At 38.5% G+C, this 17,172-nt stretch overlaps 3 protein-coding genes across 8 annotated transcripts; 1 reads left to right on the plus strand and 2 right to left on the minus strand.

The window, feature by feature from the left end:
* Window positions 1-321: 321 nt before the first annotated feature.
* On the minus strand, window positions 322-4,582 carry LOC122575344 (solute carrier family 41 member 1-like). The gene is made up of 7 exons (XM_043744140.1): window positions 4,449-4,582; window positions 2,585-3,014; window positions 2,019-2,490; window positions 1,764-1,911; window positions 1,476-1,678; window positions 1,265-1,413; window positions 322-1,165 (listed from the first exon to the last, which is right to left on the minus strand). The coding sequence occupies exons 2-7, from the start codon at window positions 2,975-2,977 to the stop codon at window positions 980-982; spliced, it is 1,551 nt and encodes a 516-aa protein (XP_043600075.1). The 5' UTR covers window positions 2,978-3,014; window positions 4,449-4,582; the 3' UTR covers window positions 322-979.
* Window positions 4,583-5,280: 698 nt separating this feature from the next.
* Window positions 5,281-8,316, plus strand: LOC122575315 (putative protein MSS51 homolog, mitochondrial). Of its 5 annotated transcripts, XM_043744129.1 has the most exons (4): window positions 5,281-5,704; window positions 6,284-6,654; window positions 7,304-7,376; window positions 7,433-8,316. In XM_043744129.1, the coding sequence occupies exons 2-4, from the start codon at window positions 6,314-6,316 to the stop codon at window positions 7,931-7,933; spliced, it is 915 nt and encodes a 304-aa protein (XP_043600064.1). In that variant the 5' UTR covers window positions 5,281-5,704; window positions 6,284-6,313; the 3' UTR covers window positions 7,934-8,316. The 5 variants fall into 5 exon arrangements, with proteins under 5 accessions (XP_043600064.1, XP_043600047.1, XP_043600056.1 ...); XM_043744112.1 differs by having other exon boundaries at window positions 5,284-5,704; window positions 6,284-7,523; window positions 7,644-8,316; XM_043744121.1 differs by having other exon boundaries at window positions 5,287-5,704; window positions 6,284-6,643; window positions 7,304-8,316.
* A 386-nt stretch (window positions 8,317-8,702) lies between these two features.
* Window positions 8,703-15,440, minus strand: LOC122575256 (alkaline phosphatase 4-like). Of its 2 annotated transcripts, none has more exons than XM_043743961.1 (8): window positions 15,310-15,440; window positions 13,817-13,923; window positions 12,868-13,088; window positions 12,594-12,786; window positions 11,842-12,008; window positions 11,180-11,491; window positions 10,635-11,064; window positions 8,703-10,095 (listed from the first exon to the last, which is right to left on the minus strand). In XM_043743961.1, the coding sequence occupies exons 2-8, from the start codon at window positions 13,902-13,904 to the stop codon at window positions 9,902-9,904; spliced, it is 1,605 nt and encodes a 534-aa protein (XP_043599896.1). In that variant the 5' UTR covers window positions 13,905-13,923; window positions 15,310-15,440; the 3' UTR covers window positions 8,703-9,901. The 2 variants fall into 2 exon arrangements, with proteins under 2 accessions (XP_043599896.1, XP_043599905.1); XM_043743970.1 differs by having other exon boundaries at window positions 14,895-15,414.
* Window positions 15,441-17,172: the final 1,732 nt, after the last annotated feature.

The raw sequence follows: 17,172 nt of genomic DNA on the forward strand, positions 1-17,172 counted from the left end.
CAATATCGTACGAAAGAAAGACACCACTGTTACTGTCCAAGTAGAATTGTGCTTAACTCGAACCATATTACAATTTGGCCTATCTGTGGCTGCACTCATAGCGTTCTTACCCCTGTGTATATCTTATCGTGAAGCCTCTATCTACTCATACTTCTCTTCTACTTTTCCTCACTTTTTTCTCCTTCTGCGTTTCCTCTTAATCCATTTCCCCTTTAACGTTCGTTCTGATTCTGGACTACGTGCTTTAATTTTTAAAGCAATTATAATACCGTACGTAATAAAAATATAACAGGGGGAAACCTGGAAATTGATGAGAAATAGTAAAGGTACAACGACGTATATATTTTAGTCGAATTTATTTCGACTAGTAAGTACAATATTTGGTACAAAATAGTTGAGCATGTTGCGTTATATACGATATGCTGGACGTGCTCATTTTAAAAATGGCAATTGAAATGAACGCTGTGTTCGTCAAATGTTATTAACGTTTGTACATACGTGTTTGCATGATGGTATAGAGAAATACAAACGATAAGTATGTATCTTTATACATTAATAACATACATGTAAAAATACGTAAATATTGATATTTAAGAATCGAACAATTCGATCACATATCGTGTAAACTTCACGAACGTATTGCCTATGAGATAACTGACTTTGAAACAATCCCAAGATTTGCTCCAAGATCAGATAACTTTCCTCCATCCATAATATTCATTATTTTTTACATTTGCATCAAAATCAAGGAAAAGTACTGTACAACGAAAAATGGCAAAGAAAGAAATAAGCTATAAGAAAATAGTAAAGAAAACAAAGGATAAAAGAAATAATAATATGACTTGTTACAGAATACAATATATAAAGATAGGAATTGCATGAAATATTTCAAGCTCAATTAAACATCACATAAAACCGTCAATGTTCTCCTCTCTATACGCATTCGGTATCTCACGCGAGCTCTGAATACAAAATCCAATCAGTCTCCAACATCAGAATCTCCATCTCCAATGGCATACAGTAGGTGAAACGCGATTCCTAGTAGTGCTGTTCCTATCAAATCACCTGCCGCAGTTAGATATGGTATTGCAGAACTATCTGGGTCCATTCCTCGTATCCACATCCATACAACCATCAATTGTGTGATGTATAACAATAATACTACCTAACGTTCAAACGAAAATACGAATGCAATGATCTAATTGTTCATTGCGTTTTTTGTTGATTATATAATACAAGCACTGATAAGAAATTAGCTGTATACCTGTACTAAAGCGGCAGTCAGATAAACAATGAGAAATATAGGCGTAAAGGAAGTATGGCCAGCTTGGAGGTAACTAATGGTATAACTAAATATCAAATGACCAGGTATTACCATTGTTAACAGAACTCTAGCAGTCCTTGCATGTCCGCCTGTAATACATTCCCGTTGTACCATATGGAAGACATCTTAAGTTTTGTTATAATTGACGTACCTTTGGTACAGAAAACGTAGAATGGGTTGAAACGAACGACAGGTGTTTCTTGATTATTAAATCGGCAATCCTTATGCAAAGACGTGGATATTCTACTAGCCTGAACAGCAGCTAGATTACCACCAACGCCGTTTATTACTAATTGAAATACTGCTATACCTTTGTAATTGGATACCGTATAATCCAGTATCAAACCACCCATACTAAAATTAATAGAAACATTGCTGTTAAGTGACCAATGTTGATTTAAAGTTGCATGCATTTCCAAAATGAAGAATATGTAAATACCTGCTAATTAACATTGCACATATCACAGGTGCCCAGCCATAATCTAATATTTCCTTGGTAAATGGATTTTTAGCTGCGATATAATACCAAAGTGGCGTAACAATGACATGAAATATTATTAATACGGGTGCTATCCATTGTGCATATTCTGAAATAATGTTGCGAATGTTTGGTTAGTGGAAAGTTATTCTACTTTTAAACAAATGTATACACTTTCGTGTTTACATATACATATATACAAATATACACATTTACCTGTTGCTTTGAATAGAAGAGATGCAATTCCTGAAAGAAGCATCAAAGTGGTTAAATCACCAAGGGAAGCTGCAATTGGTGTGGCTATATTATCTGGATCGATGTTTATCTGTTTGGATAATAATATAACTGCGACCATCACCAAGCTCAACAAAAAGCTTGCTATGGATGCAGTAACTAAGGCACTGGCGCATAACAAAAGCGCGTGGTAAATATCAAACTGTGCTTCTGGAATCCAACCAAGTATGATAGCAGCTAAAGAAGCCAATAAGCCTACTACGGTTGCTTGACATTGTATTAAAGCTAGATTTCCAACGATCAAAGTCCATTGCTGTTTCTTTGTATCCATGTGTCCAAGATTTGCATGAGTTGAAAATCGTGAAGCTAATGTCATTTCCAAGTTTCCTTTCAAGCCAAGCAATGCTGGCACCAATATATATACTTCGGATACTGTTTGATATACAGGCCAATGCTACAGGAAAGAAGGAAATCAACCGACGTGTGCGTTTAAACATTTTCTCAATGTTTTTATATTGCGCTCCTATCAAATTCGGTACCGTACGTACCTGCACAACATCCAGTAACATACTGGCAGCCACCATACCAAAACCAGCTAACAGAAAAGGCACAAACATTTGTATAGATATAGACCAAACATTCTCATCTCTGAATTGCCTAAATTGAGTGTCTCGTGTAACTGATTTTTTCGCATCATCGTTAATACATTGATGATCAATTGGCGATGGTATAAGTCGCTGTGTATGTTCTCCATCGCTTTCCGTTTCTTCATCAGTTTTAATTTCCACTTCCATGGTAATATCGGAAATATTCGATCGAAGTGATTCATCACTATCTAGTCCCACCATTCTGTTCGCGCGAAATTTCTTTTCTGATTTTCTCTGTCGTATGTCTGATAAATTACTTGCGTACACCTTCATTCCTACATTAGCATGGCTCATTCTTGATAAATCGCTTTCCAAGCAGTACTATCGAAAACTGTAACGAAAAAGATGATTGCTGCTATTCTTTTGAACTCGGACAAAGATTGCGAGTTTGCATCTTAATCAGAAGAATGTGAGTGTAATTGTTGTAACTGATGTGTAATTAACGAGCATTACTATTATTACTATTATTGTTATCATTATTGTTATTATTATTATCATCATCATCTACAGCATCAACGTCCTCATCCTCCTGTTCTTCATCATCGTCATTGCATTTATCATTATCATTTTCATTATCATCATCATAATCGTCATCGTCATCATTATCATTATCGTCATCATCATCGTCATCACCAACATCAATATCATCATTATCGTCATCATCATCGTCACCGTAAATGTCATCATGATCATCATCACTATCATCGTTTTCGTCATTACTACCACCATCGCTATTATCATCATTAACATTATTGGATTGCTCTAGAGTTTCCATCTTTGATATATTTTCTCTCTTCACCATATAATTAATAATAATTACAATGCTGTACAGTAAAAGAAAGATCTCTTTTCATTGCACATAGGACAGCTTATCTTTTTATTCTTGCTGTACAAAACTGTCAAACGAAAATTAGCATCGTATAAGAAAAAGCATGCATTCTGTACAGAAAAAAGTATTTATTGTGTGTTCATTTTGAAAGTACATAATATTTCCATATCTTACGCATCGGAATGACATTAGGCGTGAATTGACTAATTCTTAATGATCGATATCGATATTTGTATCCATTATCCATTTGGGATGAAGTCAAACGCATTGCTTTTTACCTGTTTCGTAATCGATCGTTTCGTAATCATGATCAAATGGAAAATTCGATGAAAACTATTCATAACGGAGTAACGAGAAAATGAAAGACAATGAAACACAATTTCATGGTCGCGCAGTTAATGATAGGATCAAGGTAATTGGCAAATATGATACGAGTAAAATTATGAAAGTCAAAAAATGGAAAATGACAGTGAAATTAATAGAATTCGTATAATGATACGTTTAGACATTTAATAGATATCTACCGATATAAAATTTTAGAAATAATAACATCCTGAGTAAATGGAGGTTCGTTATCTAAAAGATTGCCAAAAAATAGGAAATGGTTATAGCTTGAAATAAAAGTGTAATTGTTTATATCAATAATCTACCATGAAAAACGATATTATATTGTACAAAAAATTTGATCGAGATAGAGATGCTACAGGTTAAAATGCCATGTTTATGTGTAAAAAAGGTGTTTCCATTGTAATTGCATAATTGCGTAGCTTAATATTTTTGATTTTACGTACGAGATATTTAACATTGATACAGATATTCTGGCTGTTAGTGGTATTTTTATAAATAATCTTTTGGCAATAAAACAAGAAAATACTGTATTGCCAAATTGATGATGTTTCAACGTGGAAAACATAACCTCGATGCCGTATAACCTACCTTGAACGTATAATACGGCTCCATATTCGTTCGTCGTTCAACCACGTGGAGGCGTTCTCAGTTACCAGCGAAAAAGTATGAACAGCTGTAATACGAAACATTAGTAATCTAGTTATTGAACCGTGAATGATGTATACACTCTTTCATGGTACATATGTACGTGTTATATAATATTCACGCAATGTAATATGTATGTCGACGAGTTCAAGTTTGACGAGTTTAAAGTTGTAATTTCGAACTATTGAGTTAAAGATGTACCAAAGATACGCGAGATCATATAGATAAAAAACAGACAATTGGATAATAATTGGTTGATGATAAACGATATAACCGATTTTATTGTTTGTATGGAAGCGTAACGAAAAAAAGAAATTTACTTTACCGATACGTTTCAGTTTGTAAAAATGATAAAAAGCAAAACTAATCTGAGAACGAATTTTCTGAATGTTATGAAAATCTATAAAATAGGATTAGTATTTTATATCGCAAAGTTAACGCAGGTGGCGGTTGTCATGTACTCTTCCATAAATGAAATTGTTTCTTTCGTTAAATATAAGAAATTAAATTTACATAAAACAAACGGGAAATATATAACAGGAATATGCTGAACATATGTTTAGAATGCAAAAAGAAATTTTTATAAAGTGAATTGGAAAATTAAAGTAATAAACAAAAAATTATACAATTATTTATTTTCGTATATATTCTTTCACGTACGTACGACTAATGCAAGAGGAAGATACATGCTGAAAAAGAATGTAGTCTTGTGTTGAATAGTGGAATAAAGAATTTAACAAAAGCTTTGATGATTGTAAAATAATGCAAAAATATTGATTTAGGTGGAGAATTCAATAGGAAATCGAAGAAAGAGATAAAAAAGCACGCGGCTGCTTTGTAATAAATTCATCTTATTACAAACGAGGACTAATTAATTTAGATGCAAGTTACCCTGGGCATAAGGGGTATACACCGAGGAACGATGCTCGAAATACTTTATCTGGGCAATGGGCATAGTGCCCGTAAGAGAGTTCTGTCTAGACGATGCATGCGTATTATATGAGACTTCGACGAGTTAGTTTGCGTCCATTGTGCGCCCTTCTATTGTCAAATCGATCACACGTTATTTACGTGATATCGTTTGAAATAGAATCGGATAATTGTTTTTCTTTTTAATAATAATGAATTCATATACATCATAAATATTATTTCGTAGTTTGTTACTCTTATATTATCAAGATTTAGTGTAATATTACAAGGTAAGAGAGTTTCCTATTTATCGTTCGTGTTTAGTGAAAATTTTTAGTAAAAATTTTAATCTTCTTTTCTCGTATCCTCTGTTTTCTCTCTCTCTCTCTCTCTCCCCTCCCCGTGTATTCTTAATCGGATTCGGTTGCTCGTTCATTTGCATTTCTTCGTTACATGCTTTCGATCTAGATAAACTTAGATCCAACACTTGTATATAATAGATTGCATAATTAAGAAACACTTGAAAGCTCTTTGTTACATAATACATTCAATTAAAACAAAACCGAAACATTAAATATACAGCTACAAAACTGAAAAGGCGATCCTATTGATTTACCAATGTGATCATGATAATCGTATCACATTGTATGTACGTGCGAAATTTTTTGCATAACCCATATATTTAAAAACAGTTTCCATAAGGGTTCACATACCTTCGCGAGTGTTCGAACGTTTCCCACTATAGCTGATTAATATAATAAATATCAAATTATCGAAGAGAAAGAGAGAGAGAGAGAGAGAAAGGAAATAAGAGGAAAGAAGGGAATAAAACACGTCAGTATCGTAATTAATTTCAAATTTGAATAAAGTGACAGTGCACGAGCTTCGAAGAATCTGCGATGGGCCGCAGAAAACATCGGAGCAAAGGAAGCAAGTTACCACCGTTGAGATCGTCGAAGTGTAACGTCGCTTGTGAGAAATCAACGACTTGCGATGAAGCGAAAGCGAAGGAAGAGAGAGAAAGAAGAGGAACAACAGAGAAAACTATAACACCCGATGTTATGCGTTACCAGAAAGAAAGGACAGAGTGTTTTCACCAAACGAATGATCCAATCGGTGTACGTTCTCGATTAATGTATCCTTTGGTTCAACCGTCTCTATTTTTAATTAACTCATCGATATTATCAGAGGAGAATGAGAGCGTAGAGGACGAATGCATCGAATTAAAGGTAAAACCACGGTTCGTATTCGTGTCTAGCCTTTGTATGGTTTGCTCGAAGAAGTCTCGGTTATTCTGCGAGCGTTGCCAAATGGTGTCTTACTGCTCGATAATGCATCAAACGCAGGGACTGTCGCAGCATCGTGACTTGTGCGAAGCACTGACAGAGATTTATTCATCCATCGTCTTGACACTCTCTGATGGTTCGGGCGTGCAATTGGACGCGGACCAGTACCGTATTTATCGGCTAAAATTGCTGGCGATACTCGAGTCTGAGGTCAAAAGATCGTTGGATCTTTGGGAAAAGGAAATCATATTATATCCTAGAGTTTGTCGAGTTTGTCGTCGCTTTAGCGAAAAACTAATCTGCTGCGCGCACTGCGGGATGGAATTCTTTTGCGAGGAGCATGGCGACGAACATAAAAATTGGTGCGAAGAGTTCCGAGTTTATCAAAGAATTTTGCAGCTTCAACAGAAACACGGTTACGTTAATCCGAAAATTCCGAACGCTCATTTGGAAATGTTCGTCGCGCAGCCAGAATTCCATTTCGATGAATTAATGCATCGAATTTACGGGAGTTCCTTGTATTACCGTCAAATGGATTGTTATACGTACGCTCTATTATCGCATCTGTGCACGATTCCACTGACAGCCCTTTATTCCATGCAGATTTCTTGCCCCGAATGGCGAAATAGAACCGAATGGACTATTCATATACTTGGCGCGGAATTCCAATTCGAAGGTATACACTTAGACGTCTGGGAGAAACTGTTTCTTCATTTCTTACCGAACTTACAGAAGCTCCATTTGATCTTGATTGGACCAGAGTTACAATTACCGAAAGACGTGCCTCCTAGACTTTTATCCATGGTTCCAATTTGTAAGAAATGTAAATCCGCTGGTCGAGCTGTTATCGTTACGTTTAAACCGGAGAAGCTTTATCACTGCTTGGTGCGCGACCCATCGCAAACTCTTGCTACTCCTGATTTAATTTGTCTCTTCAATCCAGGTCTTTATCGGACGACTGGGTTTGCAGGGAAAGACACATGGCTGGAAACGATACGCGAGTTTTCCAAGACGTTAGCTCCAACCACCATCACGTCTTACACTGCGCAAGAAATGCTTTGGGAAATAAATCGAATAAATTCCGTCGCTGACGTCGAAGTTCTTTTACAACCGTGTAAAAATCCGTTTGCGTCGGTCAAGCCAGACCGAAACTTCGTTAGCGATAATACTAACCCTCTTATCTATAAGAATTACTACATTACCATTGTCAAAGGGAAATCCATTGTACTCTAGTCTTCCGTATCACACACGCGGATAAAGTATACACGCGCGCCTGTATACGCTCTTATCGTTGGGGCTATCAACGGCAAGGTGTATGCTTTTACGGCTTGAAAACTCGTCGGGTATACGTGAATTTGAGAAATTCCCAACTAGGTAGGTGCTGACGATTGGCAGCACATTATTTTTCATTCGAAAGTAGGTAAAAAATGTAGAGTAAAATATTTTCCACTTTGAAGAAAATAAAGTTGGAACTTGTATAATCGAGAATTAGTCTGATACTACGTGCGTGCTCGATGAATCGAAGGGCTCTTGACAAAATCGGCTCTAGCGTCTTTATGCATACTTATATGTACATTTTGTTACCGTTTTAATAAATTATCCTCACGAGACGCTTTTTCCTGTCTCCGTGTATTTTTGTATTCCCGATTTCCACATATTCGACGTCGATTCGTAGAACTTTTCAGAATTGACGTATCTGAGATGCTAGGACCGTGTTCTCGTTCCTCTTGCATTTCAGGATTTACGTTTAATTGCGTAGACGAATTAGTTGATTGAAATGTGTGTCAGGGGCATCGTTGATTCTTTTTAGAAAGGTCGAAGGGGGATCGGAGTGGAACGGAGGAGGAATCGACCAAGACGGACGAACGTTCTCGCCTAAGATCGAGTAAATGAAAACATATACGTGGCATTGAGCGCGAAAACGAGCTAAGCTACTTCTTTTCTAAATGCGAGTTTACAACATTATTTTACTCGCTTCTGCTCTCAATGTTTCGTATCGTCGTACATCGGAAACAGTTCTCCGTTCGATTTTTTTTTCGTTTGGTCAACTGTAAGCGAACCGCATACTTTTCAAAAACGAGTACAATTATAGTTATGGTTACGATTACCAGCTAATTTGCGTATATATCACAGATGAAACTGCATTAATTAAATAACTTACGTTGTCTGACACGCGCCTGCAAGGGCGTTAAGGCCCGTTCAGACGCGTTCGTTAGTTTGGTAGAACGACTTTGTCGAGAAGATCCGTTTTATTAGATTTTATTGCCATAATACTATGGATACGTTTGAAATACACGTACGTTCGAAACGGATCTTTCTACATCCATTAGAAGATCGACCAAATCGTTTCACTAAATTACTCGACTACACTTTCGTCCACACACGGTAAGTTACTAAAATTACTCGCCACTCGACTAAACCATTGAAACGTCTTACTAAACTACTCGACTAAATTATTAGACGCGTCTGAACGAGCCTTTACATTACGCACGCATACACGTACGCGAGTGTATAAATATACTATAGTAAGTTGAGCCAGACATTGAAATACAATATGAATCGTGAAAATTATATACAAAGGACAATTCGTATTGTCGATCATTGTATTCTAGATCAAACGTACCAGTAGTTATTTGCGAACATATTTGCCGCTTATGCGTATGTGTACACTACCGCTCATAAGCGTTCGAAACAACGCTTTAGTTGATTTGCAGCTTATAAAAATCCTTCTTATTTCATCTGTGTTTCAAAGGCGATAAAACCAACTTTATCGTGTCGTAAAAATAAAATAACAATAATACAGATCGCAGTCGTTATTTGTTAACACGTAACTTTGGCTCGTGATCCCGTAATTAAATTACATCCTGTGGCAAAAATAAGGAAAAGAAGTTCGAATACTTTCGAGCGGTGTACACGTGTGTCTTTTGTACTGCTTTCAAAATCGAAGAAAGAGATAGAGAAGAGAAAGAGGAATACAGAGGGGAAGTAACGAAAAATAGGAAAGGTATCAAACATATTTGACGCGTAAATTATAATTGGCTATGGAAGAATTCAACGATTGGTGAAGAAGATGGGATAGACGAGACCTAGGCAAAGGATATTTGAGCGAGAAAGAATAGCGAGGAAAACGCGGAAGTACGATCAGCAAGAAGAGGCATACTCGTCACGCGTGTTGTTCGTGTTTATGGTTAATACATACGATTAATCGAACTCGGTGACGATTAAAAACAGCACGGACGTCAAGAAAAACACAATAGGGGAACTAGTAGGTTGAGATACCGAGTTGTAAGAGTTATCACAGTGGGAAGGCCAGTTTTTGAGGCACGCCGCATACGCTACTACGTGAGCGATGTAATTTTGCTCGAAAGTGCCGCGAATCAAGTGGGAGTACGGACCTGAAAAATATTTAAGCGTTAATTATATTTCTTCAAGTAGAATATAGAGTCAGAAATTGAAGAATACAAGATTGATAAATATCGTAGAAATTGATAGCACAAAATTGTATCCTTTGTTTTATGTTTCAGAGTTATCGTAAAATATTATGACGCAATAAAGCTACTGGAAGTTAATCTGCAATAAATAAAATGGTATCTGTCAATGTCAAACATACAGCAATTTCGCCAGTTGAACAGTGCATTATGCAACGTTGATTGTCAAGTTATATAGATAAGATAGGGACGGTTTTTCAATTTGATGCGCTATCTTAATTAATTTTAGCGATATTATTTACAGCAGGCTAACTTCCACTTCATTCCACTTCATCATTCATATTCAATCGATAAGATTCTGAATAGACGATTTAAATTTCATACGACATAGTATCTGTTGATTTCATAAAAGCATAGTATTACTTTCGATCGCTGGTTCGTCGTTAATTTCCATATTTCGGTAACGTCGGTAGACGAAAGCAAGCAAGGGTAATATTATATTTTACCTATAGCGTAGACTCCAACGTCTTCGCCCCCGTGAGTTTCATCTTCCAAGTATATGCCAGCCATATGGGTGTAATATGGTTCACCGCGTTCCTTGTCTTGATCGACAGGTCTCCACGTTTCGTTAACGTTGTTGCTATCGTTTCGCCTATGATGATAGAATCCTGGACCATTGATGTAGCTGAGCGTCTCGTAGGACTGTATATTTGGCTTGTTTGGATCGTTGGCGAAACCAAGGATATCGTTTCCACGTTTCGGGTAACCATTGATGGTGAACGCGTGCGAGTGATCCGCAGTTACGATCACCAACGTTTCTTCCAGTTTAACTTCCTGCAGAGCGACTGATATCGCTTCTTCGAGTTCCGATAATTCCCTCAACGCTAGCTTCGCCCAGTTATGGTGATGCGCCATGTCTATTCTTCCACTCTCCACCTATGCCCGCAACGAATATTTTTAACCGTTTTGCCACGACATTGCTTCTTCACGCGAACAAACGATTTCGATAAAGTTCTGGCATCAAGTTGGATCTGTTTGATCATTCACTCACCATTAAGAGAAAACCTTTGTCATTTTTTTTAAGCAATCGAACAGCCTGCTGAGTCATCTCAGCTAAGCTCGGTGTTTGCTCCGTCTTCACAGCGTGGTAAGGCAGATGACTAGGAGCAAAAATTCCGAGAATTTTCGACGTATTAGCGATATCGACGGAGAGAAGCTGTTCGAGATTGGTCACCACTTTCCCGTCGGGATTATTCTCAGCCCATACATCCGCTAAATTTTGTCCATCTCCTCTGACACACGTATCGGGATCTATCGGCTTCATTGGTAAGCCCATATGTTGCGCTCCACCACCCATAATCACCTAACGTTAATTAAACGATCGTTAGACGAACGTTCGAAGCGGCAACGAATACGGATGGAAATGTGGTGGCTAGCGACAGTATCTGGACAACTCTGGATCGTGGAATATCTTTGCGAATATATTATTACGCGCGCTATATAAAACATTTTGAAGACGAGGGACGATCATCACGATTATAACGGTACAGAATTTGAAACGTACATATCGAAAATGTACATTGTACGATGAAAGTTACGACATCGTCATTGCGAACATGTACGCTTAACGTAAGTACGAATAGTAAATTACGTGTCCTAATACTTATGGCCAGCAGGGTACGCGAAATCAAGGGAAATGGCAAATACCCTTACCTTGAACTTGTTTCCTGGTTCGTCTTCGATTAGTTGTCTCGCGATATCCTTTACGCAACCTTTATATTGCGCCGGTATCGACGTATCGCATTCCCAGTCGCGGTTATTGGTATGAGCGTATAATCCACCCGGAGTAGCATGCGTGATCCGAGTTGTCGTGACAAACCCTGTATTTCGCCGAACGATCCAGCAAAAAAGGAAATGAGAAAATCATCCAAAATTTGTCAACGACCGAGTCGCTTTATCTTATTTTAACGCGTCTCTATCGTTTCATATTTGCGAGTTTATACTAGGAAAAAATATGTTTGTTCTCGCGTTTCCTTTATTCACTGACATATTGGAAAGTAATGGTGAAAAAGCGAGAGTTACGAGCGTTATGCCCTAGATAAAGCGGAAAGTTGGCTCGCGACCTTCTCTCTGCCGTGTCGTTTTCGAGCTCGTCCCGGCAAGGTCTATTCGATACTGATGTTTAATGTTTAACACCGGTAGCTGGCCGTGAGTAGGTCGTCGTTGCTAACGAGTCACGTTCGCGCCAGTCCCGGTTCTATCTATGCGTATCGACCATTCCATTCGGTCAATTATACGTATGTATAGTTACGCTTGATACGTGCATCTACATGTACCTATATATATGTATATATATACACACCACGCATACATACTAAATCTCATACATACTAAATGCAACGGATTATCAGCTCAACTCTTTCCCTATCATTTTCTTCTTTTCGCAAGGATAAGACGCGGCTTACCGGTATCCATGCCACTTTGTTGCGCCCAATCCGCGACAGTCGTAACTTTGCTCGCCTCGTTGGTTTCGTTGTTACATTGATTAAACGAAGCTTTCGTATCTAATCCAATAACCTTGTATCGGCATTTAACACCGGAAAATATCGCGGTAGCTGTTCCAGCTGAATCGGGTACTTGTTTATCGGTGTTGTATGTCTATAAAGAACAACTCGAATAGAAATTTGTTCGGCTACGAAACTTCTGCAAACCGTTGTACGTGTATACGCGTATAAGTACCTTGGCGAATCCAGTGTTAGGAAAATTTTCGAAAGCCAATTTGTATTCCTCGCCGGTGTTACCCTTGATTTGGCCTTTGTATATTCGACCAGCTGTGATCGTAGATATTCCCATGCCATCGCCGATAAAGATAATTACATTCTTCGCGCGATTTTCGTTGTTTCGATAAGCTAGAATTCTTCGAAGATTCTCTTGGCCGGATTTTAGCCAAAAGGACATATCTGTAAAGAGTAAAGAAACACGCTCGTTTGTAATATCATGGCGAATAACTACGAGATTACCGATGTTTACGTAAATTTGTATTTTTATCAGGGATCGTAACCGTTATGACCCAAATTTATGAAAGTCACGGAATACGAATTCGTATTTTATTTGGAACGATTTTGTCTAGGATTAACCATTAAACACGACTAGAACTTTCTTAGTTACCATTATCGATAAATATCATGGACGATACACGTTTTTATTGGTTATCGATAACTATTATCGATAGGAAAACTGTTCTTGTAGTAGATACCTGTAACGATCGCCGATAACGAAAAGTTATTTTTCTGCGTGCTTTCGATCATCGTCAATTTTTATCGAATTTGAACGAAAACCAATCATTTCGTTTCGAGTTACTCGAATTTAAATTGCCGGAATTCAGGAAACACGACCGATTTGGACGAAGCTCGAAGCGCGAGCATGCACACGTAGAAACGTGAACGGTGTTTAATAAGCGATTTAAAAGCGTGGAAAGTGGCGACCTTGGTAATGTCAGTTCACGAGTTCGTGAGTCTTGGATGCCACGTAATAGTCAATTCGAATAAGTATAAAGATAATCGATTCTTATCAACATGCCAGGACGTGTTTGTCGCAAAGAACGACAAATACCATTTTATCTAATATCCAAAATTTGCTTTTTGATAAAAGCCGAAATGGGTCGAATAATTTGGAAATATCAACAAACCTTCGTAATCGGTAGCATTTCGAGGTAGGGAATGTGCGAGCTCGAGAAATCCCAATAGAGAACACGCTAATACGGCCAGACACCTCATCTTCGTGGAATTTGTAGATCTGTAACAGATTTTATACCATGTTGAATCGTGTATCGTATCGTTGGCTCTTCGGTAACGCGACTTGTCGCGAAACGATCAGTTAAAGAATTTAAGTTATTTTCGTATATGTTACTTCCATATCGGTGGTCGATATATGATAATGCAACTGTCACAATAAATACAAAAGAACGGAAACAGAAGAACTTTTATGACTTATGAAAGATCCAATAATACGCGACAGAGGCAGAGAAAGAAAGAGATATAGAAACCAGAGGTGGTATTTACAACTACTGCATGATGGATTTCGTGGTCAATGACTGGCCGTTCTTCTAGGTATTTATATATATATAAAAGTGTATATATATATATATATATATATATATATATATATATATATATACATACACACATATATGTAACAGTAGTCGGCTATTGTAAGTTAATCGTGGCTGTTCGTTCATTAGTTATAATTTAAGGTTTCTTTGATTCGTGCATTGGCCGATTGAATAATAGGTGGCGAAAGAAAGATAGGAAGCGTTTTTTCTCGATGAGACGAGAACAATTGGTTTGGTGTTTGCGCGTATCGGACAGGTTGATAAAAAGGGAGAGGGATATGAGGTGAACGAGTAACAGGCAATGAAAAGGGGAGCTGGTATTCGGGTCAGTCAGCGGTGCAGCGAAAACGTGCCGATACACATCCTGACGTTCGTAACAAGGCTACTGTATAGGATGCGCGCGAAAAGATAGCAAAGATAGGAAGACGACTCGCGACCAGCGAATGACTATTGTCTTTAACCTATACAGCTACGATACACGATCACTGTGCATACCGACCGAGAATCGAGAATCGAAAGTCGATAGTCGAGAGTCGTTCGAATAGTCGTGCTCGATCGTAAAATCGTTGTCGTGCTTGACGGTTCAACGGTTTGAAGGTTTGGCGGTATTTTGCTGGCGCAATAAAGGGGAACGATACTCGTGAAAATTACCTACCCAAATAACTCGATCCGTAAATGGATCATGCTACGTGACAAACGTCTTCTTCCGCCCGTGTGGTACGTTATAGAATAGATTCTAGTTGTAGATCTCACGGCGTTTATTGTCGTCAGCAGGCACGTGTTTCGAGTGGGATCATCCTTCAATGGTTGACGAAAAGGATCACCGTGGACGAACGTGAGTTAGCAGTGAGAAGACGAATGGATTTGTCCGATTTGATTGAAATCGGTCGATCCTGTTCGATGGCGATGTCCCGAATTTTTACAAACACGAAGAGACAGCGATGAGAGCAGCAGCCAGCGATAGTAGCAACAGCAACGGTAACAGTCAATAGAAGAGTAACGGCGCGATGTCGATGATGCGAATTAAGAACTGTATCGTCGTTCGGTAGATTTTATCCGGCGATTATTACCTGACCGGAACGTGATGCCGTATTAACGCCAATACAGCGGCACCGAGGAAGTTTGTCACTTTATATAGCGTTTCAAAGGCCCTGGTAGATTGTGCACGAGGTGGAGAGCGTGCAAGGGATACTGAGAGTACAGATTCTCGAGGAGAGAAGTGGTTTGGGGAGAAGGGGAACCCCTCGTGTATTGCTAATCCGAGCGTAATTGAGCTGCTCGGTGCCATTATGTCTTATGTCCGCGAAAGATTAATTCGAACGCGGATCTCAAAGCATCTTGCGAGTCGCCAATTCTCCACTCTTGCTCTTCATCGCTCTTCATCGCTCTTCCTCGCTCTTCTTTAGCTTTGCCATCTTTTTTTCCCTTTCCTCCCGCCCCCTCTTCATCCAATTTTTCCTCTCAACGATTTTTCCACAACTGCTTTCGAGCCAATGTCGCCTTGATTTTCGTTCACGCCCTCCTCGCCCAAATTAATTTGTCGTATGAAAAACTGTAACAGCGATCGTTCGACGTTGCAGAAACTGATCATCGACCGATCGATCGACAGATCTTAACGATTGCCGATATCGAGTAGCGAATTCTCAATCGTCGCAAAGTGAAACGGCAAAGGAGAAAGAAACATGAAGCGAGGGGAACAGACACGATCGAGGAAAGAAAAAGACAAGAAGGGGAAAGAGAAGAAAGATTTTGTCTGCGATAAAAATCCCGATATTACATTATATGCTGGTATCCGTTTCCTTTTCTTCTTCTTTCATTTTTTGCTAGTTTTATCGCTTAATCTCACCTTGCAGCGACACATCCGACGCGAGATCAGGAAATGTCGCGAGCATGAGATCGATGTGCTCGCGCGTAATCCCACGAGTGCCGTGCGTCAAAAACAATGTAATTGTGACAGCAAAACGAAGAGGGATCCAGATCAGCCAATCACGATTTCCAAGTTGCCACGAGCCTTAAGAGGTGAGACGAAAGTTTGACGCTCGATTGGTTGGAGATAGGAACTCGCATGTTGGTTCGATGTCGATCTCCACGTTCTGTGCACGTGACGAGTACGAAATAAGCAACTTTCAAAGTTCTCACGACCAATGCGCGATCGGCGTTCACGTTTCACAAACACCGGCTCAGCATCGTGATCACTAGCTGATAGCGATAATCACGGGTATTGTCATCGTGCGTGTTAAAACTCTGTGCAGTTCTTCCTACTTAATCCGCTGCTTTTTTTCGTACCGCTATCTATCTTCTACGATATATCGTAGATTTCAGGGCACTTCGAATTTGTGACTCTTTCTACAACGCAAGATAGTTTATAACGTAAACCAGTTGACTTTTTTCTCTCGATAAGCTATCCAAATAGTTCACCGCAAGTCCAAATTGCTCAAAGATACATACATCTTTCTATTATCCGAAAGTAGTACTCCGTTTGTACGAATTTCATTAGCTGCAAGGAAATCGTAGTTGATGCCCGATTAAATAAGCTATCGTTGATCGGATTCGCTTACCTGAACGTGAATCGTTATTACGTAAACGAAAAATCATTGGTTGTGGGGATAATCAGAGGATTCTTGTTCTGTAAACTCCGATTATACCGTCGATTATACCAATATATTATCTTTGGTTCGGCAACTTTATATAAACGGAGTTCTACCATATATATCTGACTTGTGAAAAAGAGAGGAGATTAATTGATACGAGCACTTCCTACTTACTATTCGTTGTCGATGTCAGTACTGCATTTGGTATAATACTGGCATGGACAACGACTAAACTGAAAACTAAAACCATTACATGATCATCCATCCATGAAACGGTGAAGTCATAATTACGGCAACGGTTTCCATCAACACCTCATAATGCATCTATTATGCAACTTACGT

This window comes from Bombus pyrosoma, linkage group LG2 (genome assembly GCF_014825855.1).
Source record: "Bombus pyrosoma isolate SC7728 linkage group LG2, ASM1482585v1, whole genome shotgun sequence".
In the NCBI taxonomy this organism is placed as follows: domain Eukaryota; kingdom Metazoa; phylum Arthropoda; class Insecta; order Hymenoptera; family Apidae; genus Bombus; species Bombus pyrosoma.

What these genes read in the sequence shown, in the direction of transcription:
- LOC122575344 (XM_043744140.1), bottom strand. Translation starts at nt 2,977, where the DNA reads ATGAGCCATGCTAATGTAGGAATGAAGGTGTACGCAAGTAATTTATCA. An exon ending in TCTTCTATTCAAAGCAACAG is followed by an intron (nt 1,912 to 2,018) that starts GTAAATGTGTAT and finishes ACATTATTTCAG; the next exon opens with AATATGCACAATGGATAGCA. An exon ending in TGTGCAATGTTAATTAGCAG is followed by an intron (nt 1,679 to 1,763) that starts GTATTTACATAT and finishes TATTAATTTTAG; the next exon opens with TATGGGTGGTTTGATACTGG.
- LOC122575256 (XM_043743970.1), bottom strand. Translation starts at nt 14,923, where the DNA reads ATGATCCATTTACGGATCGAGTTATTTGG. An exon ending in ACAAAGTGGCATGGATACCG is followed by an intron (nt 12,009 to 12,593) that starts GTAAGCCGCGTC and finishes GGCGAAATACAG; the next exon opens with GGTTTGTCACGACAACTCGG. An exon ending in CGTTGGAGTCTACGCTATAG is followed by an intron (nt 10,096 to 10,634) that starts GTAAAATATAAT and finishes AATATTTTTCAG; the next exon opens with GTCCGTACTCCCACTTGATT.
- LOC122575315 (XM_043744102.1), top strand. Translation starts at nt 6,314, where the DNA reads ATGGGCCGCAGAAAACATCGGAGCAAAGGAAGCAAGTTACCACCGTTG.